This window comes from Ursus maritimus, unplaced genomic scaffold (genome assembly GCF_017311325.1).
Source record: "Ursus maritimus isolate PB19 unplaced genomic scaffold, ASM1731132v1 scaffold_17, whole genome shotgun sequence".
In the NCBI taxonomy this organism is placed as follows: domain Eukaryota; kingdom Metazoa; phylum Chordata; class Mammalia; order Carnivora; family Ursidae; genus Ursus; species Ursus maritimus.
Genome location: NW_024424119.1, coordinates 38,953,477 through 38,980,716, shown reverse-complemented (window position 1 = coordinate 38,980,716; position 27,240 = coordinate 38,953,477). Strand labels below are relative to the sequence as shown.

At 38.7% G+C, this 27,240-nt stretch overlaps 2 protein-coding genes across 2 annotated transcripts in view; one reads left to right on the top strand and one right to left on the bottom strand.

Moving 5' to 3' along the window:
• SHOC1 (shortage in chiasmata 1) overlaps window positions 1–8,397 on the top strand; it is a 77,735-nt gene extending 69,338 nt beyond the window's left edge. The window contains exons 24-27 of the mRNA XM_008707945.2: window positions 1,567–1,698; window positions 3,310–3,459; window positions 4,129–5,092; window positions 8,297–8,397. Of these exons, the coding sequence (XP_008706167.2) occupies window positions 1,567–1,698; window positions 3,310–3,459; window positions 4,129–5,092; window positions 8,297–8,397 (1,347 nt within the window). The remainder of the gene's footprint in view (window positions 1–1,566; window positions 1,699–3,309; window positions 3,460–4,128; window positions 5,093–8,296) is intronic.
• Window positions 8,398–11,593: 3,196 nt separating this feature from the next.
• Window positions 11,594–18,320, bottom strand: GNG10 (G protein subunit gamma 10). Its single transcript, XM_040631707.1, has 3 exons — window positions 18,165–18,320; window positions 13,561–13,692; window positions 11,594–12,553 (listed from the first exon to the last, which is right to left on the bottom strand). Exons 1-2 carry the CDS (start codon window positions 18,243–18,245, stop codon window positions 13,567–13,569), a joined length of 207 nt encoding a protein of 68 aa, XP_040487641.1. The 5' UTR covers window positions 18,246–18,320; the 3' UTR covers window positions 11,594–12,553; window positions 13,561–13,566.
• Window positions 18,321–27,240: the final 8,920 nt, after the last annotated feature.

The window sequence follows — 27,240 nt, the reverse complement described above, 5'->3', positions numbered from 1 at the left end:
AAAGAAAGAAAGAAAGAAAGAAAGAAAGAAAGAAAGAAAGAAAGAAATTTGTGCATATTTAATATAATTTAAAGAAAATCTTTCTTTAGAATACATGTACTCCCCAGGTATGTACTAATAGGTTTGCATTTGTTACCCTGTGAGAGAAAAAAATTGTCATAATTATTTATGAGGTTTGTACAGTCTTTGTTTCTTGAATTTTCACTACAGGACAGGATGTTTATATTTCTAAGATATGATTGTTTAAGGCAGTGTTCCCTATTCACATTAAACTGCTAACCCATGGACTGGGGTGCCTGGGTGGTGCAGTTGGTTGCACCACTGACTCTTGGTTTGGGCTCCACTCCTGATCTCAGGGTCTTGAGATTGAACCCCCCCCACCCCCGTCGGGCTCCTCACTTAGCACGGAGTCTGCTTAGGACTCTCTCTCCCTCTCCCTCTGCCTCTTCCCCACCCCCTTCTCTCTCTAAAATACATAAATATATCTTTAAAATAAAAAAAAACCCTGCTAACCCATGGACTATATTTCCTTCAACTGAATCTAAAAGATGAAGAAGATAAAAATAGAACTGAAAGCAGAAGAAAAAGGCTGGCATTTCGAAAGAGAGAAGGGCATGGAGGAAAACACAAGTGACAGGAAGTAGGAGATACTAAGAAACTTTTTTTAGAGTTAAGTTTAACACACACATAAGCCAATATGGTATGAACAATTCCCAAAATATTCTAAATTAAAACTTTTTTTCTTTTTGCAGGTGTCTGGATGGCTCAGTTGGTTAAGCGTCTGCCTTCAGCTCAGGTCATGATCCCAGGGTCCTGGGATAAAGCCCTGCAGTGGGCTCCCTTCTCCTTCTCCCTCACCCTGCTGGTGCTCTCTCTCTCTGTCAAATAAATAAATAAAATCTTTAAAAAACCCAACTTTTTTCTTTTTGAATACAGTCAAATTCATCTGTAAATATCCTTTATCTTTAAATGTTGTTTTGAAAAATCTTACACTATGTTTTTTAAATTCTTACTTTTTTAAAAAGATTGTATTTATTTATTTGACAGAGAGAGTGCGTTAGCACAAGCAAGGGGAGCAGCAGGCAGAGGGAGAGGGAAAAGCAGGCTCCCCATGGATCAGGGAGCCCAATCCCCAATTCGATCCCAGGACTCCGGGATCATGACCTGAGCCAAAGGCAAACGCCTAACCGACAGAGCCACCCAGTCTCCCCTTAAATTCTTATTTTTGAGAACTATTAATTTGGAAAAAACCAAAATATTAAATATTATTGACATCCAAATTGCAAATAAATTTATTAATAAATACAAAATGGAAGTGAAGAAATTTAGCTCCAAAAATTGGAAAACTATAAGGATATCATATTTAAAGAAGGAAAGAAAATTGCTTATCCTCACAAATAAAATATGCTGGATTTCACATAGACATTTTAATAAATTATATCTAAAATTGTATTCAAAGATTAAAATCTGCTGGGGGTTTTTTCTTCTAATTACAAATAATTCTTGAATGATATATTTTGCTTCCTAAAATTTTCTATAATCTAACATATAAAAAATATATTTTAGCTTATAATTGCCCCAGGAGTGGAAGAGGCTGCACTGATAATTCGGCAAATTGCTGATCACAATTTAATGACCTCGAAGAGAGATCCTCATGAATGGTTGGATAAATCTTGGCTTGACGTTTCACCATCTAAGGTTCATTTCCTAAATATGTAAATTAGATATTTGCAAAGCAAATATAAATACATGTACTTGAGTTCTCTTTTTGGTAGCATATTTTTGTCCTATAATGTTTGCATGAGCATATATAGCAGTAAACATAATGTACAACATTTATTTAGATCATTTTCCAGAATCGTGTATTTTTCAACTTCACAGAAGTACTTTAATGAGATCTTTTATAATGAACTATCAATCAAGTGTATTATAGGGTGATATAATGACTTCAGTGCCTAATATTTTCAAAACATAACTGTTTTCTAGTTCCTAAATTTAAACATTTAAGAGTAGTAAATATGAGACTAGCAAAATTCCACCATTCCATTTTGCCAGTTACATAATTGAAGCTGAAAGTAGAATCGTAAAATATTTGTAAGACTGAATAGTAAATTTTTAGAAATTCCTTTTGTTTAAGCATAAATATTTCCAAGTTCTCATACCAACCGAGTATCTCTGTTACCTTTATTTTTTTTTATATATTCAAATCATGAAAACATAAAAAAGGAATAATGAAGCTTTTTACATACTAACATGGAATGATCTTTAAGATATATTACATGAAAAATGAAGTTGCAGCATAGAGCTTGTAATCTACCACTTGTGTAAAACAAGGGGAAATTAATATTTATATGTGTTTGTAAATGAATAAAACATCTGTGGAAGGATACCAAGAAATGATAACATTAGTTATCTCCAGAGAGGAGAACTGGGATAATGGGGTGAGGATGAGAGTTTTTACTGCATAACTTTTAGTACCTTTTGAATTTTGAACCATGTGACTATTTTACCAATTTAAAAAATAAAATTATAAAGCAAATAAGTTAAATAAAATATTAACGTATTCATATACATTCATCATTCATATATTCATATATATTACATTACAGAATTTTTATATGCCTAAACAGAACATAATACTATTGGCAAATATGGGTATAATTAATTAATTATGGGATGTATGTATGTATGTGCAGTTTCCATCTTACCAAGTTATGTCTAATCTACTCACATGTCTGTTATTTGGTAAAATCAAAGAGGGTGCAAAAAGCCAGTGTAACCCAGAAAGAAAAGGAAATATAGTAATAGTAAAACATGGCTGCTATATTCCTAGACTTGCGTGAGATCTTTCTGAAAACACACATTTTTAGACCATCAAGGTCAGTTCTGGCCGACAGAAGTTCTTCCTACACTCTTCACAGCAAGGCTTTCCTGAAAGTATCATAAACATGGTTTATCATAAACGTGGTTCATCTTAATCAAATAGTGAAAGTAGTATATGGCCTACAAAGAGAGAGCTAAAGAAAACTTGAGGTATAAAAGTCCCCTAAAATGTTTCTCATTAGAAAATCTACCATTAGGTGAAACAATTATCATTCAAAGGGGATGAACTGTAAGAAATTTTTTTGGATGAGTGATTAAAATGAATGAACTTTAAGATCTTTCTCAATTCTGAGAGCATATGAATCTTAACTGCCAAAGAAGTTCCTTTCCCCAAGCATCTCAAATTGAGTGATAGATGCAATGACAAAAATTTTAAACTGCTAGATTTTCAAAGGTGGCTGATTATTCCTTTAAACTCTTTTCTAGGAAGAAATGTACTTACTTGATTTTCCATGTATTAACCCATTGGTGGCTCAGCTCATGTTAAACAAAGGCCCTTCACTGCACTGGATATTATTAGCAACTCTGTGTCAACTTCAGGAGCTTTTACCTGAAGTTCCAGAAAAAGTGTTAAAGGTTAGTTATTTGAATTCCATCATCTTATATGAGTTTATTTCCTTTCCATTTGAGTACTGATTCTTACCATAGCGGTTTTCAAAAGGAAGGTATCCAAATTTAATTGTTTGGGACTTCATGTAGCAAAGAAATAATTTAGTTGAACTAAATTTCAAATAGAATTCTCATTGGCTGTCAATCACATTATACATTTTAAAGCTCTTATACAGATAATTCAGTACAGTCAGTTTATCACACTTTAAATTATTTTGACATGTTATCGTGTCCACAAGTACGTGATCACACACTCTATTCATATGTGCTTACAATCCTGATGTCCTTCATTACAGTAGTAAAGAAAACTTTAGCCTTATTGGTAAAAATTTTAAATTTTTATCAAGCAGATGGTATTCATGTATAACTTGTGTAACTAAAAATTCTATTACAAGTGATTAGAAAATGGGTTTTCTAATTATAATAAATTTTTCTTTTAATGGAGCCTAATTATGTTATGTTCTTATGACATGGATCACTATAATACCCTACTTATTTATATTTTGCTTTCTTTACATATATATATAAGCATTGTTATTTATCTTTACTTGACTGATGTATATATTGTATTTATTTATATTACTTGACTGATGTTTATATTGTATTTGTATTATATTAATTTTTAAAATTTTTTAGCATTTTTGTAGCATCACTTCCTTATTCAAGATTAGTTCTTCTTCCATAACAAACTCATCTCAAAGTCCATCACCTCAGGAAAATGGGAATCAGACTAGTACCTTTACCTCCCAGAACTCAGCTTGTGACTCTTCAAACTCTGTCTTTCAAGAACATAATGAGTATTACCACTATTCAGACATAGGAGAGAGAGTGCATGGAGACACAAACAGCACTTTAAACTATAACTCTTCCCTTATGGAACTAAGAGAAATGCCATGCATTTTACCACCTGTGACTTCTTATAATCAGGCCAGCCACTGGAAGGACTCCAGTTGTAACCCTAACATAGTGCATAACCCTTTCCTGATTAATACAGAATCAAGGAATGTGGCTGGTAACTCCTTTCAAAACCAAAATGATTCAGAGTCAGATGTCTTTTATTTGGATCTAACACAAATGAACTGTGAAAACATAATATCACCAATTGACACTCAGAAGAGAGTTGCCCCTAATTTTATAAATTACAAGAAAAAAGGAACACATGATGCAAAAGGACCTATAAATATAGAAGTGTCTGCCCCTAACTTTTCACTAGAAGGCTCCCCATCTCCTCTTCCCTGGAACTTTAAGAAAAATGTATGGGAACAGCAGAATCACTCATTCAACTTAGAATATGATGCAGGGGAGACTACATGTGACAAATGGTACTCTCAGAAAGATAATTTAATCACTAATCAGCAAAAATGTCTATCGGATGAGTTAGAAGGCTTCATATGTGAAAGTTCAAATGCTGGGACTAAAAAGACCTTCTGGAAAGAATTACCATCTGTCCCCAGTTTGGATTTATTTTGTGCTTCCGATCCTAATGTAAATCAAAAAGAATTCAGCAGTCTTCGTTTCCACCAAAGAGCTGGAAAATGTTCAGGACAGAAAAGGCACTCTGAATCCTCACCTAACTCAGGAGGCATGAAATCGTTACCAGGTAACACTATCTAACGTTAATAAAACTGCTCACATATGTAATTTTTTTAAGTTTATTTATTCTTTTAGCAATCTCTACACCAAGTGTGGGGCTCAAACTCATGACCCCAAGATAAAGAGTCACATGCCCTCCCAACATGAGCCACCCAGGCACCCCTTGCAGATGTTTTAAAAGATAGAATCATCTCTAAATTTTTTTTAAACGTTTGTTTTAATTACTATACTTAAAGAATCTTCAATAACTTTGGGGTCAAAAAGAAAATCAAAATTCTAATTATAGACATCTAGGAAAATAAATGCAAATAAAATATGTCAAATCCTTGTAGCTTTAGATGAACTAAGCGTTCAATTTAAGAAGTTAAAAATAAAACCTCAGAACAGTCTAAGTAAAGCTGAAGACTAAAATTAGCAAAGATTAAACTGAGAAATCAGTGAATTAGAAAATTAGCTTCTTTGGCAGGCAGGAATATTTAATGGGCTAACATTTATTAAGAGCTTATTATAGGTCAGGTGCCCATCTAGGCCCTTTATGTGGATTATTGAATTCTGACAATACTATTAAATAGATACTACTATTAGCTCTACAATCGATGTTTCTGAACACTTAATCCTATCAATTTTTAAAAGGACAATTTTATTTTCTCTTTTCTAGTAATGATACCTCTTGTACCTTTATTTTCTATGTCATTTCTTATTACATTGGCTTGAACATCTATAACAAAATATTAAGTTCTAATAGCCATACAAATGTAGACTTACCATGATAGGGAAAAATAATAATAAAAAAGGGAGAAGCTTAAGCTTCAAAGCTCCTTTTTTGCATAGGCCCTTTTGTGAGGCTTGAGAGGGGCCCAGAAAATCCTGTATTCTTTGTTTTGTTAAAAGAGGACCTCCCCAAATACCATATGATCTTACCCATATGTGGATTTAAGAAACAAAACAAATGAACAAAGAAAAAAAAGAGACAAACCAAGAAACATACCCTTAACTATAGAGAATAAACTGATGGTCACCAGAGAGGAGGTGGGTGAGGGGATGGGTGAAATAGCGGATGGGGATTAAAGAGTGCACTTGCCATGATAAGCACTGAGTAATACATAGATTTGTTGAATCACCTGAAACTAATATAACACTGTATGTTAACTATACTGGGATTAAATAACAATAATAAAGAAAGAAAAAAGAAAATAAAAGAGGACCTCCCAACCTGTACAGTTGACCCTTGAACAACACAGGTTTGAAATGCATGGGGCTCCTTATACACGGAGTTTTTGATAAATACAATATGGTACTATAAATGTATTTTCTCTTCCTTATGATTTCTTAGTAACATTTCTTTTCTCTAGCTTACTTCTTTGTAAGAACACAGTATATAGTACATATAACAAACAAAATATGTTAGTTGACTGTTTATGTTATCAGTAAGACTTCCAGTCTACAGTAGGCTCTTAGTAGTTAAGTATTAGAGAAATCAAAAGTTATATATAGAATTTTGAGATGCCTGGCTGGCTCAGTCAGTGGTGCATGTGACTCTTGATCTCAGGGCCATGAGTTTGTGCCCCATGCTGGATGCAGAGCTTACTTTAAAAAAAGTTATATATAGATTTTTGAGTAGGGGGAAAGAGTCAGCATCCCTAACGTCCACATTGTTCAAGGATCAACTGTATAAACCCCAGGACTCACAAAACTTGGATTTGGTCCTTTTTAATAGTCATAATTTGTTTTGTTCCTGATCTTAATGGGAAATATTCTATCCCTAGTTTTGTAAACTTTTGTGAGGAATAGATGCCAAATTTTATCCAAACTTTTTTTGGTAGCTATTGGGGAAAATCAAACATGTTTTCTCCACTGATCCATTAAGGTCAAGGATTATATTAACAGGTTTACTAATATTAAATCATTCTTATTATTCTTTAATAAACAATTGGCTTTTGAAGAGTGATTCTTTTAATATGCTGTTGTATATGGTTACTAATATTTATGATTTTCATATCTATATTCATAATGCAGTTAATCTATTGTGTTCTTTACTTGTGCTCTGTCACATTTTGACATGTTTATTCCAGCTTCATAAATGAACTGCATTAAAAATTCCATTTTTTTTCATCTTGAACCAAATCAAGCATGTGAATTACTACTATATGTTCTTGAACATAGGGCATCCCAATGTATAAGATAATCCTCCCACTTTCTTAATGAGAAGATCTCAGAAATTATTTCTAATAACTTTTAATATTTAAGCTTTTGGGGATATGGATGGAATAGTCAAATGTCTACTTACATTTTAATTCATTAACTTAGTTATAAATATATTTTTAAATATTTTATTAGATAAATAATGTTAGTTTAGAAATATTGCTTTTTTCCACTTTCAGACTTCTTCCATAAAATAATCTTATTCAAACAGTTCACATGAATCTTTGATACTAGTATCATTATCACTATGGAAACTTTTGACATTTTTACTGTTGTTTCCCATAGCATATCATTACCTGCATTGTTTAAGATATAACACTTTTAGAATTCATATTAATGCAGGGTTAGACAATTTACCCAAAGCCATTGGCATAATCCCAAGATAATTTTCCATTTGTCTTATAGATGTGTATTGTGACCTCTATGGTAAAAATTACCTACTATACTGCTTTCTAAATTTGCTTATAATGGCATCCAACTCTTATAATTATGAGATTATATTCCCAGGAATAATTACTAAAAGTTTTAAATATTTTAGCCTCCTTTTTTACTGATTTAATTAACTAACCTCTATAAGAATCCAAATCTAGGATATTTCAGGCTAGTGTGTCATATATAATACAGCCATAGAAAGTGAGTCCATACATGATCACCACCTATCATATATCAGAGCTCAGGATAAATTCCACAACATTACAGATAGGAGGTAAAGAACAGGCTTAATGAGGGAAAACTTAAATGAAGGAATCTTAAATCCAGGGCGATTTAATTATTTGTGCAAAGCATGAGCATACGAATATGTGTACATGACACTAATTAGTATTGGGCCATTTAGTACAAGTGCATTTATGCTAAAAATGTAATTTTTATAGTCATTTTATCTCAGTTTGGAAATTTTAACACTTTGTAGATAGATGAAGAGATAGGATGCACCAGAATAGCTGGAAAAAATGGCTACACTTTATTATTGTCAGAAATAAAATGGTTTTCCTTTTTCTCCTTTTAACAGATTTCATGTGCTCACAACTACCAAAATTCAAAAAACGACGTCTAGTGTATGAAAAAGTCCCTGGTAGAGTTGATGGACAAACTCGTCTGAGGTTTTTTTGAAAGAAAGGATAATGTTCTGTGCCACATTCCTTTGTTTTTGATGAAAATCTAGTAACAAAATGATTAGGTTTGCTCATTCATTAAAGAAAATACAGTTGTTAGATGTTCTTGGTGTTTCCATATTAAATTTTCAAAATATATATTCTGTCCTCTTGTGTGCATCTTTGTATGTAAAATATTCTAATTGGCATAATTGTCGTAAGATCCAAATATCTTCCAGATTCACCTGAACATTGCAAGCCTTTTTTTTTAAAGCAGTAGATACAATATATACATTTAGAGCAATAGCAGTATATACAGTATTGTGTGTGTGTGTGTGTGTGTGTGTGTGTGTGTGTGTGTGTATAGAAGGGTTATTTAGTTGTCTTCGGAAGGGCTCACTGCTTCCCACCTTTCCTCCAGCAAGCCTTTTAAAATAAGTCCCCATCTCTGTCTGACCCTTTAAGTCAAGAAGTGAAGATCACTAGACTCAATTCTCCGATCGCCAAGAAAGTTAAAATCTAGGCAAAGTTGAAGTCAGAGAACTTCCCATTTATTTTTTTTAAGATTTATTTATTTGAGAGAGAGCATGCACAAAGGGAGAGTGAGAGGGAGAAGCCAACTCCCCGCTGAGCAGAGAGCCAGATGTGGGACTTGATCCCAGGACTGTGAGATCATGACCTGAGTCGAAGACAGACCCCTCACCAACTGAGCCACCCAGGCACCAGAGAAGTTCCCATTTAAAGTGTTGCCTTCAGGGATGCTTGACTGGCTCAGTCGGAGGAGTGTGCAACTCTTGATCCTGGGGTCATTAGTTTCCTAAGCCCCACACTGGGTGTAGAGATTATATGAATACATACATATATAAATACTTAAAAAAAAATAAAGTGTTGCCTTCATAAGTAAAAATTTAAAACAAATCACTAAGAAAATATTTGCAACCTACATGATAAAAAAAAAATTACATTCCTAATATACAAAGAATCCTACAAATTGATAGGAAGAAGACAACCTAATAGAAGAGTGGGCAAAATACATGAACAGATATTATACTGAAGAAACAAAAATAGCCAATAAACATTTGAAATTATATGTAGCTTCATTACTCATCAGGCAAATGCAAAGGAAAACAGATCACCTATCAGGTCAGCAAAATTTTTGAAAATTAGTAATATTCAATGTCAACATATTGAAGAAAGAACACTTTCTTACACTGTTGGTACAACATTTTTGGAGGATAGTTTATATTTTTTTAATGGATGGTTGTAGGTTTCTAATTACTCTGGTATTTATATTCCATTATTTTTTAAAGATTTAATTTTTAAAATGTCACAATTTCTAATAAAGTTATATTCTTTGCAACTATTCGGTTATTAACAAAACTTTTATATGTCACCTCTAAAATGGAGGTATTGGGTTTTTGACATTATTGTAGGTGGTACACCAGCAAAAATGTTTGAAGACCACAAGCATACTCTTCTTTCCTGGCTTCTGAAATTATCACCCGATTACTACCAAAATTGACCTGTACTTTCTTAGATCCAAGAGGCACGCAGACATCACCCTACTTGACTCCTCTTCAGTGTCTGATACTGTTAATCATGCCCTCCTTTTTGAAACAGGCTTAACACTACCTCTTACTTTCCTCCTCCTACTCTCCTCTTGCTATTATACTTTTATTTATAGGATGTTTGGTTTTGCTTGGGTATGTAGCGGGTGGAGACTTTAAAGAGAAACTATTTCCGGAAATCTAGTTGGAATTTCTGTTCTACATAAAGTTTTGGCAGGATAGCTTCTAAACTAAGGTAAGGCTAAGGCTTCTCAGCTTGCAGATCTCCTTCATCCTGCCTTTAATCAGCTTCCAGAGGAAAGGAGTTTCTTCATAGGCCATCAACTGCAGCAAGCCTTGAGGCTAGGCTATCAACACTCGTGTCCCTGCTTCCTCATCAAATGGAGTGGAAGTATCTGAGTCCTCCTGTGGGCATTTCTCAATGGTGCTTGGTGTTTAAGGACACATTCTGCCTGGGCCTAGAACAGCCTTTGTCAGAGGTATTGGGAAGCAAGTCTTGTGTTAGAGGAGTCTGGGAACAATGGATAATGTAAGTGAGCTCTGCTTCAGCAGAGCACTCCCTGGGAGCCATGGTCACATGACAGGTTGGGGTGATCCATAGAAACCCAAAGGGTCTGGTTGGGCCCTTGTTAGGAGACCAAAAGTGTCAGTCCAGCCTCCAAGATCCTCTTCCAAACACCCCATCACAGGGAATTATTTGGAACAGACTCAACTTCTTCCACCCTCTTATTTTTTGTGGTAACACCTAACATAAGATCAACCCTCTTAGTAAATTTTTCAGAATATAATACAATATGCTAACCATGGGCACTATGCTGTAGAGTAGATCTCTAGGACTTGCTTATCTTATATAAGTGAAAATGAGTTTTTTAATGGAGATTTTTAAAAATGCTTATTGTGTTAAGATGGAGAATGGACCATGTTTAAATGTTGACAGAAAAGATCCAATAAAGTATTTGAAGATAAAGGAGAAAGGATAATTGATAGTGTGATTTCAGAGAAGGTGAAAGAGATCCAGAGAACAAATAGCAGGGTTAGAAGAGACACTTGAATTTTGATTGAATGGAAGAGATTCAGATCACTTAGATTTAGAAGTTTAGTGGCCAGAAGTTAAGGGAGTTTCCACATGATGGCTTCTATTTTCTCTATATAGTAACACTAATTAGGCTAACAGATATTTTCATTTATTTATTTATGGATTTATACAATTTTCAAAGTGTAAATGTCGCCAGAAATTGAGATGTTTCTGCAAGTTATACATATATATATTGTGTGTACACAATATATATATATAAAATTTCTTTTACAAAGTTCTACAAGGACTTTTTTTTTTTTTTTAAAGATTTTATTTATTTGACAGAGATAGAGACAGCCAGTGAGAGAGGGAACACAAGCAGGGGGAGTGGGAGAGGAAGAAGCAGGCTCATAGCTGAGGAGCCTGATGTGGGGCCCGATCCCACAACGCCGGGATCACGCCCTGAGCCGAAGGCAGACGCTTAACCGCTGTGCCACCCAGGCGCCCCTCTACAAGGACTTTTAAGAAAAAATTTGACTTCCCACTTCTAGCACTCGATTTCACAAGCAAACAAAAATCCATGACGCCTTAAAACAAAATCAGACACAAAATGTTGCTATCATAGAAAATGATGAATTAAGCAGAAATTTTATTTCCAAGCTCATCAAAGATTATTACAAACACAAATAAAGTATCCTTTTAAAAGTGTCCCAAATTAAATCAAAGGCACATCATCAAAGCAAAATAATCGTGACACGAAGAATTCATTTAGGTTGTAGTATTTTCACATTATTTTGTTTTTAATCATTTGCAATGTTCTAAAGATCACATTTAAACATTTTTTTAAAGACATGAAATAATGTAGGTTTTGTGTGTGTGTGTGTGTGTTTTAAGTACAACCACAACTATAAAATACAGGAACTTAAGAAGACAAACACCAAATCTTCATACACAGGATGGGGCAATCTAATACACAACACAACATGAATCTTTCCAAACAAGTTTGCTAAGAAACAGCTCCCATGTTTAGTTACAAATAAAACAATCTCCTCATTTAGAAAAATCAAGACATCATTTGATTAATAAAGCCTATTCTTCCCCCAGTTTTATACTTGTTTGTCTTCATTTAGAAACTGTAAATTGGAGAAAAGAACAAGTTTTGTTATGTATGGTATAAAAATCTTAGTAACAACAAATTACAAATATTCAATTTTCTAACAAACAAAACGTTTGCCTTCCCAAAATGTAAACATCCAGTAAATAAAACAAATATTCCAGGTATAGAAACACTAGTAATTTGCTTATGAAAGAGGTGTATTTGGTGGTAACATTTTTGTTTGTCTTAAATATAAAAGCACTTTACCAAAAGAGTCTGGCCATTATTATCTAAAGTCTTTCCCCTCACCCAGTTTCCTTATCTGAGTAGAAACTCATCAATTTCCATAGAATTTTGGCTATAGGACCAGGCCAAGGAAAGGTCTGAAATATCTAAAAGTCATTTGGCTGGAGAAAAGTGTTTTCTTGAGACTTGGAGGCAGTTAGTTATTCATCACTTTGCGCTTAAAAGCATTCCTCAGTGAACTTCTTCCTTACTGGAAAGAGAATTGGTAGGTTTTCACGTTAGTAAGACATACATAAAATTAACTAGTGGTCATTTCAGGTCACTTTAGTGTTCTCAAAGTAGAAAGTAACAATATAAAAAACATCCAAGCTACATTGTTGAATGAGTAAGACCCATGAAGGTGCTCTGTAAAAAGGAAAATACTATGCCACCATAAGACTATTATTTTAATACCATAAATGTGGACATTTTCCATTAAAAGGTACAGTAGTACCTGATAGCATGATTACTTCCTTCTGTTAATATGAATAATTTCCTTTTGCAAATATGTGAAAAAGGACCTAAGATGATTACTTACTGCAGGAAAACCCCCAGAATACATAATTTGAAATATGTTGGCCCCCAAAGACTCCAGTAATCTATGCCCTGACCTCTTCCAAAAAGGGGGGGAAAAATGAAAATGTGAATGAAACACAACACATTAGGACCCATGAAATTTCTAATATGCCACCAAAGAGGTATTTTCATTTCAGTAATCAATTTGTAAAGCTCTTTGAACTCTACCCACGCTTTTCCCTAGTAGCTACATTTCTTCCTCTATTAAAACAGATATATTCTGAAAGCCTCTGAAAGAAATCACAGCTGGTGGTAGGAACAAGTCTCCTCTGGGGAGTCCTTAGTCCAGAGAGCAGCAAGTCTCCTTGATAGCACCAAGCAGCAAATCACAACTCTGGGATGGTGTTAGGACAGAGATGGGGGATTAAGGTCATGAAATTACTATCGGCCAATTCAGTTAAAGAGCTCAAGTATATAAGAATATTAACATCCCATGAGTTAGTGCCCAAGAGGATTGAGACTCTCTTAATGAGATGTATTCCACAAGCATGCTGACTAGAGTCACCCTTCAGGTGCGTTTTGCTGTTTCTTATTTTAATTTCCCCAACAATAGTAGATATTCAAAACTCAGGTACCCAATCGCTTGGGAAGCCCTGTGATAATGCCATGGCCCCAAGATAGCAGGGTGTATCATTTACTCACCAGCCTTTAGAATAAAGCACAGGATCTGGGCTCCCGGAAGGGGTTGCTTCCAGCTGGAACACCTACCAGCAGGGCATCCTTGCAGGCATTCTGCATGCAGTACTGTTGAAGCTCTGCAGCTGCCTGCGAGACCTGAAACAAAGGGACAACAGCTTGACGCGCTGCTCACAGCCAGAGCCATCCAGCAGCCATTTGAAATTCTGAAAAATGATCCTACAACTTGATAAAGGTCCCACACCTTGTGATCAACAAAAGTGTCTTTTTTGCTGAAAGTTCTAATAACTGAACTCAAAAGAGGAAATATTACAATTTCCATGATTTAGGATATTTCTTATTCATTTGCTTCTTCAATAAAGGAACAATAAAGCTGTATCTTTGATCCATTTAGAATCCTAAGTTTTGAGAATAAATTGGTAAAGAAATAGTGCTTCCTTTACAAATTTTCACTTATAAAGAGTGCATTTATATAGTCAGGTTTGCCATGTGAGCAAACTGTTTTGTTTACAAAGCTGGAACCTTATCCAGTCTGCCCAAAATAAGACAAGTTTTCTCCACCAAGCTTTTGAGGCAGGATAGCTTATTGGCTAAGAGTGCAGCCTCTGGAACCAGAATGCCTGGACTGAAATTCAGCTCCATCATTACCTGTATGATCTTGGGCAAGTTAACTTAATTTCTCAGTTTTTGTTTTCTCATCTGTGAAATGTATTTTTAGTACCTGACTCAGTGAGTTGATGAGGCGATTAAATGAGCTAAATGCATGTGAAACACTTAGAATAGTGTTGACACACAGTCAGCAATACATTTGTGGCCAACTACAAAAACAGTCACAATATTTTGCAAAGCTCCTCTCACCAGGAAGTAGAGTCTTTACCTAACACCCCTTGAATCTGGGTTGGCCTTGTGACCTGCTTTGACCAGGAAAATGTGGCAGAAATAATGGGCAAGTTCTAAGCCCCAGGTCTCAAGAGCCTTTGCAGCTACCTCTCTTGCTGTAGTTGGAACTGTAAGACCATCCAATGAGCCCAGGCTTGCCTACTGGAGATCTTGTGGGAAGAAGCAGTGAGCCAGCTCCTGCCACCTGCCTACAAACCTCCCGACAGGCACGTGAGGCCAACCTAGATCATCCAGGTACCAACCAACCCTGCATTTGACTGCAGATGCATGGAAGAGCCCAGCAAAGATCAGCAGAACTACACAGTTCAGCCCAGCTCAAATTGTTGACCTAAGAACTACGGATTAATAAATGTTGCTTTAAATCACTAAGTTTTAGAGAAGTTTATTAGGCAGCACTGATAAATATTATTCTGCCTTTCTTCTTAGCCTCCATTTGATGCAGATTTGTACATTGAGGCTTTCCTCACATTCCGTTTTATGTGTACTGAGAAGGTATTTTGTATAAAATCTCACTCTTATTGTACAAAAATGGTTCCAATTGCTGTTCAAGTATTACCACTAGTTTGTGTTAATTTTCCAAGCTTCTAAATAACTGGAAAATCAACTCCTTATGTTATAACTGGAAAATCAACACCTTATGTTATAACTAAAAAATCAACTCCTTGTGTTATAACTGGAAAACCAACTCCTTATGTTACAGTTACCATCTAGTTTCTAGAATGCTTTAGGAATTTCGGTTTCATAATGTAATAACAGTTTTTATTACATAAATATAAAAACATAATATAATATTATCAAACTAATAATATTATAATTTCATGTTAATTATAATTGAAATTAATGGTTATATACAACAATTATTAATTCACAAGGAATTTAGAACCAACTATGCTCATGCTTACTATCTCTCCATCAGAGAGAACAGATGAACTTACACATGATGGGTAGAAAGAGACTATCTTCCAGGACCCCTGGAGAAATGGGACTAAATGGACCCTCGCCTAAAGAACATGAGCAAAAAGTTAAGCTGAGTGGATATGCAGAGAAAATAAGAGAAGAATAAAAGTGGTCAGCATTTCTCTAGTACTTTTATAGGAAAGAGACTTTGGGGGTGGAGTACAAGCCCAAACACTTAGAAGCTGTCATTTGCCATGGGAGGTAGTATACCCAAATTATATGGCTTTCCTTGGTTTGAGTCCACGCTCACCATGCAACTTCTCAGAGATTTCTCCAAAACAGAGAAGGGGCCCTTGGAAGGATATCGAGTATTCCAATCACTGGGAAAAGATGCCCTCCATTATAAGCTAGGAAACTGGTGTCCTGGTTTATTTATTAGTTAGCAAGTCTGCTAAAGAGAAGACATCTTTGGGTGTGCTGAGAGCATGCATTCATCAATGAGCCCTGAAATGAGGCAAACTAGACCCTGCAACGTTGTGACTCCCTGGGGTGCTGCCTGAGAGAAGCCCACCAAACACCTGAAACCACACTATCATGAGAATACCCCACAAATAAGGTATTATCTGTGTGACCTTGAGCAATTCACTTTAATTCTTTGGGTCTGTTTCATCACCCGTAATTATTTTTGAAATGTAGAAAATATCTTGCCTAGCTACTCCACAGGGTAGGCAGGCTTCTGGCCCACAGCTCTCCTTTCCCTCTCAGGTGCCAACATCATCCTGAACACTTTCAACAACCCCAGTTTCAGTTCCCTGCCTTCCTTTCCTCAGACAGCCTTCTCCTCAATGCCAACAATTACAGCCAACACCTATAACCGCTCCACATCTGAAATTTTACACTTCAACTTCCTACTTTCTGACCACATCTCTCCTACCCATCCAGAATGTTGCTTCCTGTTCTTTGACCTCAGGGAGAAAACCTCCTCCCCTTTTGCCAGGCCCACCACCAGGAGGCCAGCTCAGTTCCTTCTCTATCCAACCTGTGTTTAAGCCTCTTTCTGGCCAACCCCTCAAGCTCCTTGCCCTTTGTCCCCCCTCCATCTTTGTGGTATACCGCCTCTGCTAACCCAATAGTTGGATCAACTCAGATTCCTGGGTGGCTAAATGCTAGTGGAGAAAAAAAAAAAAAAAATCCACAAGCAGGGCAATCAGTCTCCAATCTCAAAGTAGCTGGGTCTTCAGGGCCACAAGGTTTCTATGGATGTGCCTGATAGGGGCTTCTCTCCCATTCCCAACAGCCCTCTCCTCCACCCTCACTCTTGTGACTCCATTAGCTCCGTCCCCTCTGCCCTAGAAGAAAACTTGGCCTTCTGTTTCACAAAGAAAACTGTCATCATACAAGTCCTTAAGTCCATATGTCTAAAATCATCTATCTTCACGAAGGTCCTGATCTCTTTTCTTCCTACCTCAGAAGGCAGCCCTCCAATCCCATGTTCCCATAGGCAGACTGTCTCCTCTACCTCCAATTCCCCTTCTGTAGTTGGTCCCCCTCAATCTAAAAATAATTTGTTTCTTTCCCTCAACCTCAAAATAAGGCTTTTTCATTTCCTAAATTTAAAAAAAAAAAAAAAGGTTGTTTCCTCTTTAAAGCCAGATCTCTTTTTTAAAAAGGCCTGTATACCCTATTACAATCTAGATTCTGCTTCTACTACTACCTATGTTACGAAAACCTCTTCTGCATTCCATAACTCTCTACACCTTGTTTTAGAATCTCCACTTACGGTCCGAAATTATTTTACTTATTGGTTAATGCGTTTATTGATGATCTCCGCCACTATTATCACATATTCTCAGTGCCTACAATAGTGCCAGCTGTAGAGAAAAGGCAGTATGGAGGTACACGGAATATCCACAGCAGTGTTCATTCATACACTCGGACATACATTCTACAAATAATGCCACCCTAGTCGCTCCCCACAATACGCAACACACGCTTTTCAATCAACTGAAACATTAGACATAGTAACTAAGCCCTACATTTTTGAAATCCCCTCCTTCCTTGCTTTCTCTTGGTTCTCCTCCCCTCTCAGCCATCTTTTGGCTGGCCCTGGGTTCCACACTCTGGTCTTTTCGTTAATGCACTTTTTTTTTACTCCCACACATTCTAATGACCTCTTTCAGCCTTGTTCTCTGAGCCTCCAACCCAAACGGCAAACACCTGGATAGCTCGGCGAAGTCCACGTGCAACACTGAACTCCTCGTCCCGCGAACCCGCTCTGCCTCCTCTCTGCCAGCGCGAAGGGCAGCGCCCTACACCCTGACACCACGCCAGAAACCTGAGCCCCGTCTTCCTCCGCGCTTTCGCTCTCGTCCCATCAACCCTTCACTAAGGCCGGTCCTCGTCGCCGCCGCAGACTGGGACCGCATCCTCCCGCAACAGCCCAGTCAGGCCGGCCGCGCGGCGCCCGCATCCCTGGTCTGCGCGCGCGCGCCCCGCTCCGCAGCCCCCACCCCGCCCCCACCCCGAGTCCGGGTCCGCACGGCCGACTGGGAAACGCTCCCGGGGCACTCGGCCCGGGCCACGCTCCGGAGGGCTCGCCCGTCTCCCCCGGCCCAGCAGGCCCGGCTTCCTCTCACTGGCCGCATCCCCGCCGAGGCCGGGCAGCTGGCCGGGACCGGGCCGCCGTCTTCACGGCCGCCCAACCACGACCCAGCCGCGGCGAGGGGCAGCCGGCCTCTCCCCTCACGTCTCCCGGGCGGCGGCGGGGGCGCGGTTATCGCGCCCCGAGGAAAGGGCGCCGCCGCCCGCCTCACCTTGATCCTCTCCACACCGGCCTCCAGCTTGAGCTGCTCCACCAGCCGCTGCAGGGCGTTCACGCTGGCCCCGGAAGACATGGCGGCGGCGCTGGGCTCCGAGGGCGGGGGAGCCGGGCTGCGGGAGCCGCGAGGCCCCGAGCGCGAGCACCGCCCCGGGGCGGGGAAGCCGTTGCGCCCGCCCCGCCGCCCGCTGCCCCGCCTCTCCCGGTGGCCGTCCCCCGCGCGACAGGAGCTGCAGGTAAGCGACAGTGTCGGGTCCCGAGTCGCCTGACACTTAACTCTCTCTGCTCTCGGAACGTGGAGAGTACCCGCACCTGCGCCTGGACGCGGAGCCGCGCGGTGGGCCCATCTCCTCAGCGCGGCGGGGCTTTTGGAGGAGCGGGCGCGAGCTGCGGGTGGGGCGGGGGGGCTGGGGCTCGGGAAGGTGGAGACGCACTCCTGAGAAATCGGCACTGTCACTCCGTGTGGCTGGAGCCCAGGTGGCAAAGGAGTTGATGAAGTAAGCTCGCGAAGGCTTCCGTGCCTTGCTGTAATGAAGGTGGGGGAAGAGGGGGACGGTTGGCAGGAGCCCCATGCAACGGTGACAGGTCTGTGAGTCCCCTGTTACTGTTCCGTGGGAATCCCGTCAGTTGACTCGGTAGGTAAGTGAGGTAAGCAGGGCTCAAATCCCAGGCCTTGACATCTTTGCGGAACCTTTAGAAGAAAATCAAATTCAGCCTCCCCGCCCTCCGTCCCATCTCACCACTTTATGTATGTAACATTTTTCTGTTGTGCTGCATTCTTTTTTTTTTTTTTAGATTTATTTTATCAGAGAGAGAGAGAGAGCAGGGGGAGGGGGAGAGGGAGAGAATCTCAAGCAGACTCTGCCAAGAGAGGGCCTGGATCCCAGGACTCTGAGATCATGATCCTGAGCCGAAGTCAGACTCTTAACTGACTGTGCCACCTAGGCGCCCCTCTTTTTTTTTTTTTTAATTATTTTTTTAATGGTGTACATTAGTTTGTTCTACAAAACCGGCATCATTACTATATGTAAAATGTATGTCTTGTGTTAATTTTTTTCACTTAATGCATCGTGAATATTGCCTTTATTGTTGTATACCATTGTACAGTAGTAGATCCTTGAGCAACACAGGCTTGAACTGTGCAGGTCCACTTATACATGTTTGTTTTTTTTTTCAATACAGTACTGAAAGTATTTTCTCTTCCTTATGATTTTGTTTTTGTTTTTTTTAAGATTTATTTATTTATTTATTTATTTATTTATTTATTTATTTGAGAGAGAGAGAGAGTGGAGAGTCAGAGGGAGGGGAGGAGAGAAGCAGATTTCCCATGGACCATGGAGCCCAACTCCGGGCTCCATGTCAGCACCCTGAGATCACCATGAGAGCCAAAACCACCAATCAGTAGCTCAACCAACTGAGCCACCCAGGCACCCCCTTCCTTATGATTTTCTTAACATTTTCTTTTCTCTAGCTTTATTGGAAGAGTACAGTATATATTACAGCATACAAAATATGTGTTAATCAACTGTTTATGTTATTAGTAAGGCTTCTAGTCAACAGTAGTCTATTAGTGGTTAAGTTTGGGGGGAGTCAAAATTTATATGTGAATTTTTGACTGCATTGGGTCAGTGCCCCTATTCCCCCGTTGTTCAAGGGTCAACTGTATATGTCAGAACTCGTTTGAATCGAGTAATGCAAAAAGGTAATATAGTGACTTAAATAACTGAAAAGCCCAGGGACTTTAAAGTAGTGGATTTAATTGCCCGAATAGTAGCCTTTGGGGCTCTCTATCTTTTGGCTCTGCTTTTTCTGGGTGTTGGCCTCACTTTCTTCAGTGGTAAATAGACTCTCTCTAAAAGGTGCTGTGAAGGAAGTTTCGTTCCATGCTTTCATTGTCCCAACCTAGCAAACTCAGGAGCAAGAGCGCCTCTTTTCCTTCTCATTGTTCCAACAAAAACCCCCATATTGAATCTTACCAACCTTATTCAGTTATGTGCCCCCCCGAACCAATCATTATTTGAAAGCAAGCATTATGTAGGGTTGGAATGCCCAGATTAGCTGTGCCTGGCCAGGAGGAGGATGAGGATGCCATTTAGGACTGAGGCACTCATTCCCCCAGCTGCTGGGAGAGCTGCAGCTGATGCCTCAGCTAAGTCCCTCTCTGGGAACTGCCCTTAGCTGACAGGCATCCCTCCCAGCGTCAGCACTCATCCAAATTGATGTGGGATGTATAAGACCTGAACCCCAATCCCCTTGCCTCAAGTTGGAACAACACTGAAAGATGATCCCAGCTCCACAGCTCCTTGCTGGGATCATCTGAGGCCTTTATGGCAACTACTTCACAGTTCAATTCCACCCTCTGCCCACATCCCCACTCCCTAGCCTCTCCCTCAGGTGTTGATTTTGACACTCCCCAGTAAACTTTCTGCATGAAAATCTCTTAGAGTCTATTTCTCTGAGGAACCCAAGCTAAGACACCCAAACTACATGGACTGAGGGGGGTAGGGGAAGAGTGGTTCCCTAAAGGAAACCCAAGATGCAGATACCGGAAGGGGGCCGGGAGCAGTCAGAAAAGATATACCCTACATCTATTACTTTTAATGACTGCATGATATTCCATTGTAGAACTGCATCATAACGTACCTACTGCCCGATTACTTAACACTGCAGTGGCCTCCTTAAACATACAGCTTTGTGCATGTTTGGTTTTGGGGGGGCAGTTTTTTGGATGCATTCCTAAAAGTGGAATTGATGGACTAAAAATATAAACGGTTTCTTACACTTTTTCCAACTTGATCCTCCAGAAGGTGGTAGCAATCAATTGCTGTTTCCACCAGAACACTGCTTATTTCTCTGCACCCTCACAATTCTATGTTGTGGTTCTTTATCTTTACTAACCTAGTAGATGAAATATGGCATCTCACATCTTTTAAGCATCTTAAGTGTTGAGACTAAACATTTCTTCTTTTTATTTTGTGAGCTATGTGTTCAGTCTTTGCGGTGTTAAAGTTTTTCTTATGATGAGCAAATTTGCAAATGTTAAAGCCCTCTCTAGTGACAAGTTTCCTTACCACAAAGAACTTAAATTACATTTAAGTTAAAAGATGAAACTACATGTTAGAAACATTACTAGGTTGGTGAGTAAGGTGGAGCAGAAAGGTCATGTGTCAAAAAAGTGTGGCAAAGAACTCAGAGCAAAGACAGACTGGAAGGGTTAGGGAAAGCTCCCGTAAATGGCAGGACCAAGACTTTGAAAATATGAATCTTGCACATGGCACCAAGGACAGGGGAAAGCATTCCAACGAGGGGAGAGCAGGCCATGTATATATGGAATGAATAAAGGAATGAATTAAAGAATGGAGAAGGCTCTAGTGAGCAGTAGAAAATACAAAGCTGTTAAGACTCAAAGTCACAGAAAACCTCAAAAGAAACAGAAAAGTTTGTAGCAAACAGCGGCATAGCCACATGGTAACATATTTTAGGAATATTAATCTGGAATGAGGATACGAAATGAACTGAAAGTGGAGAAACAAAGACTTCAATAATGATTTTGTTTTGTCTTTTTGGTGGAGAGAGTGGCTGGAATGAGGCCCTAGGTAGAACTACGAAGGTAGGATGGAGAATAAATTTAAAAGACTTAATCAGGCATATTCCATGGCGGTTATAAAATGCAAAGGAAAGGGGATAAAGGTTCTGAAGCAGAGAGCAGGCTAGAACTGGAGCCTGTGACAGATGTTAGGAAACAGGCCTAGGTTTGAAGGGAGGAGTAAAGAACAAAGATGAGTTTGGCTTAGGAGAAACCAAGTCTTCAGCTGTAATGCTATGTGCCTCTAGGCTGTTAGAAATGTTAAGTGGCAAGATGTTCATATGGGAGACATCTGCACAGCACAATGACAGCCGAAGCAGTGAGATTATCTCCAATTAGAAAAGGCAGCTTTGGGGCCACCCACAGTGAGGGGACACATAATGTAATACTTGTGTATCAGCCATAGGTAGCAGAAAATGTTTAGAGATGTGTCCCATATCCCTCTTTCATGCTGTACACACCCACCACTACTGCCCACTTCCATATGATTGATTGTGCTACTCTTGGAGAGGAGTGGTCTGACTTGGAAAGAAACAGCAAGGTTCAAGCATAGTGCCTCCCACAGTGATCCATGGACAGACAAGCTTGGTGCCACTGACCATCTGTGTTTTGCTTTATACTTTACCAAAATGTCTTCTCATCCATTATTTTTGTATCATGGAACTTCAGAGTGAAGAGACCTTCATATAATGTAATCCATCCCAATTTTAGAGATGAGGAAACTAAAAGCCACTAAGGAAAGTGACTTACGTAACATCTCACAAAGTGGGACTAGGGAGAAGAACTTCCATTTTAGCTTCCAAGAGAAGTCACTGCTCATCTGGAGTAGAGTCTGTTCCCACAGATGTAGTTATTTCTAGAGCTCTGAAAGTAGGTGAGGCCCAGGGCCAGAGAATCCTTTCCTGCTAAAATGCACAGATCACCAATATATTATTATAAACATTTGTTATACATTTTTTTCTTGGTTAAAATAAGAACTTATAATACACGTCAAAACCACAATGAGTTACCACCTCACACCTATCAGAACAGCTAAAATTAACAACTCAGGAAACAACAGATGTTGACAAGGATGTGGAGAAAAGGAACACTCTTATGTTGCTGGTGGGAATGCAAGCTGGTGCAGCCACTCTCGGAAACAGTATGGAGGTTCCACAACAAGTTAAAAATAGAGCTACTCTATGACCCAGCGATTGCACTACTAGATATTCATCCAAAGGACACAAACATAGTGATTCGAAGGGCCATGTGCATCCCAATGTTTATAGCAGCATTATCAACAATAGCCAAATTATGGAAAGAGCCCAAATGTCCATCAGCTGATGAATGGATAAAGAAGATGTGGTATATATATCCACTGGAATATTACTCAGCCATCAAAAAGAATGAAATCTTGCCATTTGCAACAACGTGGATGGAACTAGAGGGTATTATGCTAAGCGAAATAAGTCAGTCAGAGAAAGACAAATATTGTATGATTTCATTCATATGTGGAATTTAAGAAACAAAACAGATGAACATAGGGGAAGGGAAGAAAAAAAAAAGAGGGAAGCAAACCCATAAGAGACTCTTAACTATAAAGAACAAACTGAGGGTTGATGGAGGGAGGTGGGTGGAGGATGGGCTGAATAGGCGATGGGGATTAAAGGACACTTCTGATGAGCAGTGGGTGTTACATATAAGTGATGAATCACTAAAGTCTACACCTAAAACCAGTTTTACCATATGTCAACTAGAATTTAAATAAAAACTTGAAATAAAAATATAAGAACTTACTAATTTCCACTGTTTTTAAGAATCTCAGTACTTTTTAGAAATGTCAGTGTCCTTGTAAAGACAAAAGTTTTATTTCCCTGTTATGATGTATACAATTCTTCACTCCTTTGACCTGTATTTTTGTCACCGTTTTACTAACCATGGGCTATTTTTCAGAAAAGGGTCTTCAAATAATTCTTCTCCATAAAAATAACGAGGGGCACAAGGGTGGCTCAGTTGGTTAAGCAGCCAACTCTTGATTTCAGCTCAGGCCATGATCTCAGAGTCATGAGATTGAGCCCCACCTCGGGTTCTGCACTCAGTGGGGAGTCTGCTTGAGATACTCACTCTCCCTCTCTCTGCCCCTCCCCCACTTGCTGGCTCTCTCACTCTCTCAAGTAAATAAATATATCTTTTTAAAAAATGATATATATGATATATAGTGGGAAGGTATGTCTTTCTGCCAACGTTATATCAAAATGACAATATATACCTTCAGTTTTCTAAAATGATTTAAAAGAAAAAGGAAACACATTAACAACTGTATTTCATGTGACACAGTATAATGTACCATAAAAAAACTCTTTCACTTCTTATACCCGTTGCATTATTTTTAGAACTTAGCGTAATGAATCAGGAGCTAGAGGCTCACTGGCAGGTTTGTAGGTGCAGCTTCTCCAGAGATTTTCACAGGCATTTTTGAGACTTTGGGAGGCAGCAGAACTTAGGGCTACTTGTCTTTTTGAACAGCTGTTCCAAGCCTGCCTCTTTATCTCATTGACAGTGTCCCTGCAGTAAATATAGGCCGTAAACTAGTTAAGTAGCTGATGCTGTTTGTTGTCCCTGAAAGTACAGTCTTTCTTGAGTTGTCATCTCAGCTGCTTCAACTTCTACCTCAAAGGCAACAAGGGGCAGGTAGCTGCCACTAAAATACACAATTCCAGTCCTAAGAGGCATCACTTTTCCACTCCATCACAGTACCTTGCCCAAGGTAAGGGATTCAAATACCTGTTAAAAGAATAAAGAAACAAGGGGTTTGTAATCATCACTAAACACACTCCTATTAACGTGGATTTTAACAAATGAAAATGACTCTTCCTTGTTTCCTCTAAAAGCAAGAAAACCCATTTATTGAGCACTTAACATACACCAATACTTTACCCCTATCTTGTTTAATTCTCACATGAATCCTGTGAGGTAGTTAGTAACTGTACTATTAAAAATGGGACTTGGTGTTATACACAAATAATGATTCATGGAACACTACATTAAAAACTAATGAAGTATGGTGACTGACATAACATAAATAAATATGATAATCATGATGATGGGAAAATGAGGTTCAGAGGTTAACCTGCCCAAAGTCAAGTTACTGGGTCAGTTACAGAGCCAGAAACCAAATCTTGGTCTATCTGGCTGCAAAGCCTGAGCCCTTCCACTGCATCTGGCTCACTCTTCCTGAGGTTACAAGAGAACTGTCAAATGGGAGAAAGTTTCTCCATCCCTAATGACACCCAGGAGGATGGGTCTGTAAGCAACCCCATTTGTTACTGACCTAAGACCATGTGATCCATTCCATACATAATTGTCAGGGATACTCTGAATCCTTTAAATACTAAGAATCTGATTAAAGTTTACAACTAATTAGGTAGCCTTTTTAATACCCATAACATTTCTCAATTGCAGGTAATCTAATCTACTTTGGACCCTAAACCTATATGAGTTTGCAGGCTATATTAGAATGTTAAATCTTAATTATCTAAAAAGATCCCCTCATTTCACAGATGAGAAAACCAGAAAGGTAAAATAATTTGTTTAGCAAATTTTTTAAAAATTTTATTTATTTATTTGACAGAGAGAGAGAGAGCGCGCACAAGTGGGGGGAGCTGCAGGTAGAGGGAGAAGCAGACTCCCTGCCAAGCAGGGAGCCCAATGTGGGGCTTGATCCCAGGATCTTGGGATCATGACCTGAGCTGAAAGCAGCCACTTAACCAACTGAGCCACCCAGGCACCCATTGTTTAGCAAATTTTATTTAGTTATTAGGTTCTAGAGTTGGCCTTAACCCACACTTAAATGTGAAGAGTATTGCATTTTGCAAATAAGATTAATTATACTCATCCATATACTAGTTTGTGTCAATACCAGTATTTATCTCCCTCAAATGCGCAATTGCAACTCAACAGAGATCATATCTAACTTAATGTCTTAAAAGTAGCTAGATCTATTTATAATAATGTCTAATAAAAGCCATTTATCTTTACTTTTCACAAAACTTTCGGTTTGGGGCCAGTAGACTGGTTCATAATACTAGCTGAATGTTAGCTTAGCTTAGCGATGCCTTCCAGTCAAGCAAAATCTCTCCAAGGTTTGGAAGTTAAACGTTTATTGCCCTGTCCAAAGTAAAAACAAAACAAAACAAAACAAAAAAGAAAATGAACTATGATTTTTCTAAACATAAATTCAATAGTACTAAAATACTTGTTAATTCTCTAATCTCAAACTCTTTTTTCATGTAACATTTAAAAATCCTATTTACCAATTGTAATTTTTTTTTTTTAAAGATTTTATTTATTTATTCGACAGAGATAGAGACAGCCAGCGAGAGAGGGCAGGGGGAGTGGGAGAGGAAGAAGCAGGCTCATAGCGGAGGAGCCTGATGCGGGGCTCGATCCCAGAACGCTGGGATCACGCCCTGAGCCGAAGGCAGACGCTTAACCGCTGTGCCACCCAGGCGCCCCACCAATTGTAATTCTTAAGACTATATGAATATGAGCAATGAAACAGCAACCTCTGATTTGCAGAACTTGGAGAATTCATAAAGAAATAAGACCACTGAAGGGCACCCAGGTGGCTCAGTTGGTTAAGCATCTGTCTTTGGCTCAGGTCATGATCCCAGGTTTCTGGGATCAAGCCCCACAGCGGGGAGCCTGCTTCTCCCTCTCCCTTCTGCACCCCCTGCTTATGGTTTCTCTGTCAAATAAACAGAAAAAAATCTTAAAAAAACAAAAAACAAAAAACAAACAAATAACACTGAGGAAAGGGTTAGTAGTAGAATCTCTTATGAAGATATTTGACATGAATATTATCCTAAGAGTAATTTTACCACAGACCTCAATTATATGGAGTGATAATAGATACCAATGAACAGCTATGCACTATAAACCCCTACATGTCAAACAAAAGGAAATGGTGATAGGATAGCCTTAAGAAGCACAAGGAAAAGTATCTAACTAGTGAGGTTGTGGGATCCTCTATCCAGGTTTCTTCTCCAGATGGTTCTAAAATTGAGAAGCGTTTGGCTTTTTGGTGAGGGATGGGCAGAATATAAATAAAGATATTCATAGTACTTGAATGACACTTGCAACTAATGGCTCTTCCTTCACTATAGGATTTTGAAGCATATTTTGTTGAGGGAAGGAAAGAGAAGAATAACAGTCCTTCCGTTAAGGAGAGTCCATTTATCTTGACCCATGCAATGACCCTGATTCCAAATAACGACCAAACTTTTACCAAGAGAGAAGGCTGCTGGGGGTGATTCCAGAAATGAGGTTTCTATAAAGCCAGAGAAAAATACAACAATCTAGCAGATATTCAAAATAATTTCCAACACACATTGTTTGTATCAGCCAACCTTTATGAATGCTAACATACCCAGTCCTTTTATTATGCCTTATTACTAGGTGTAAAAAAAAAAATAGAGTATCAGAAGTTTGAAATTTTAACAGAGGG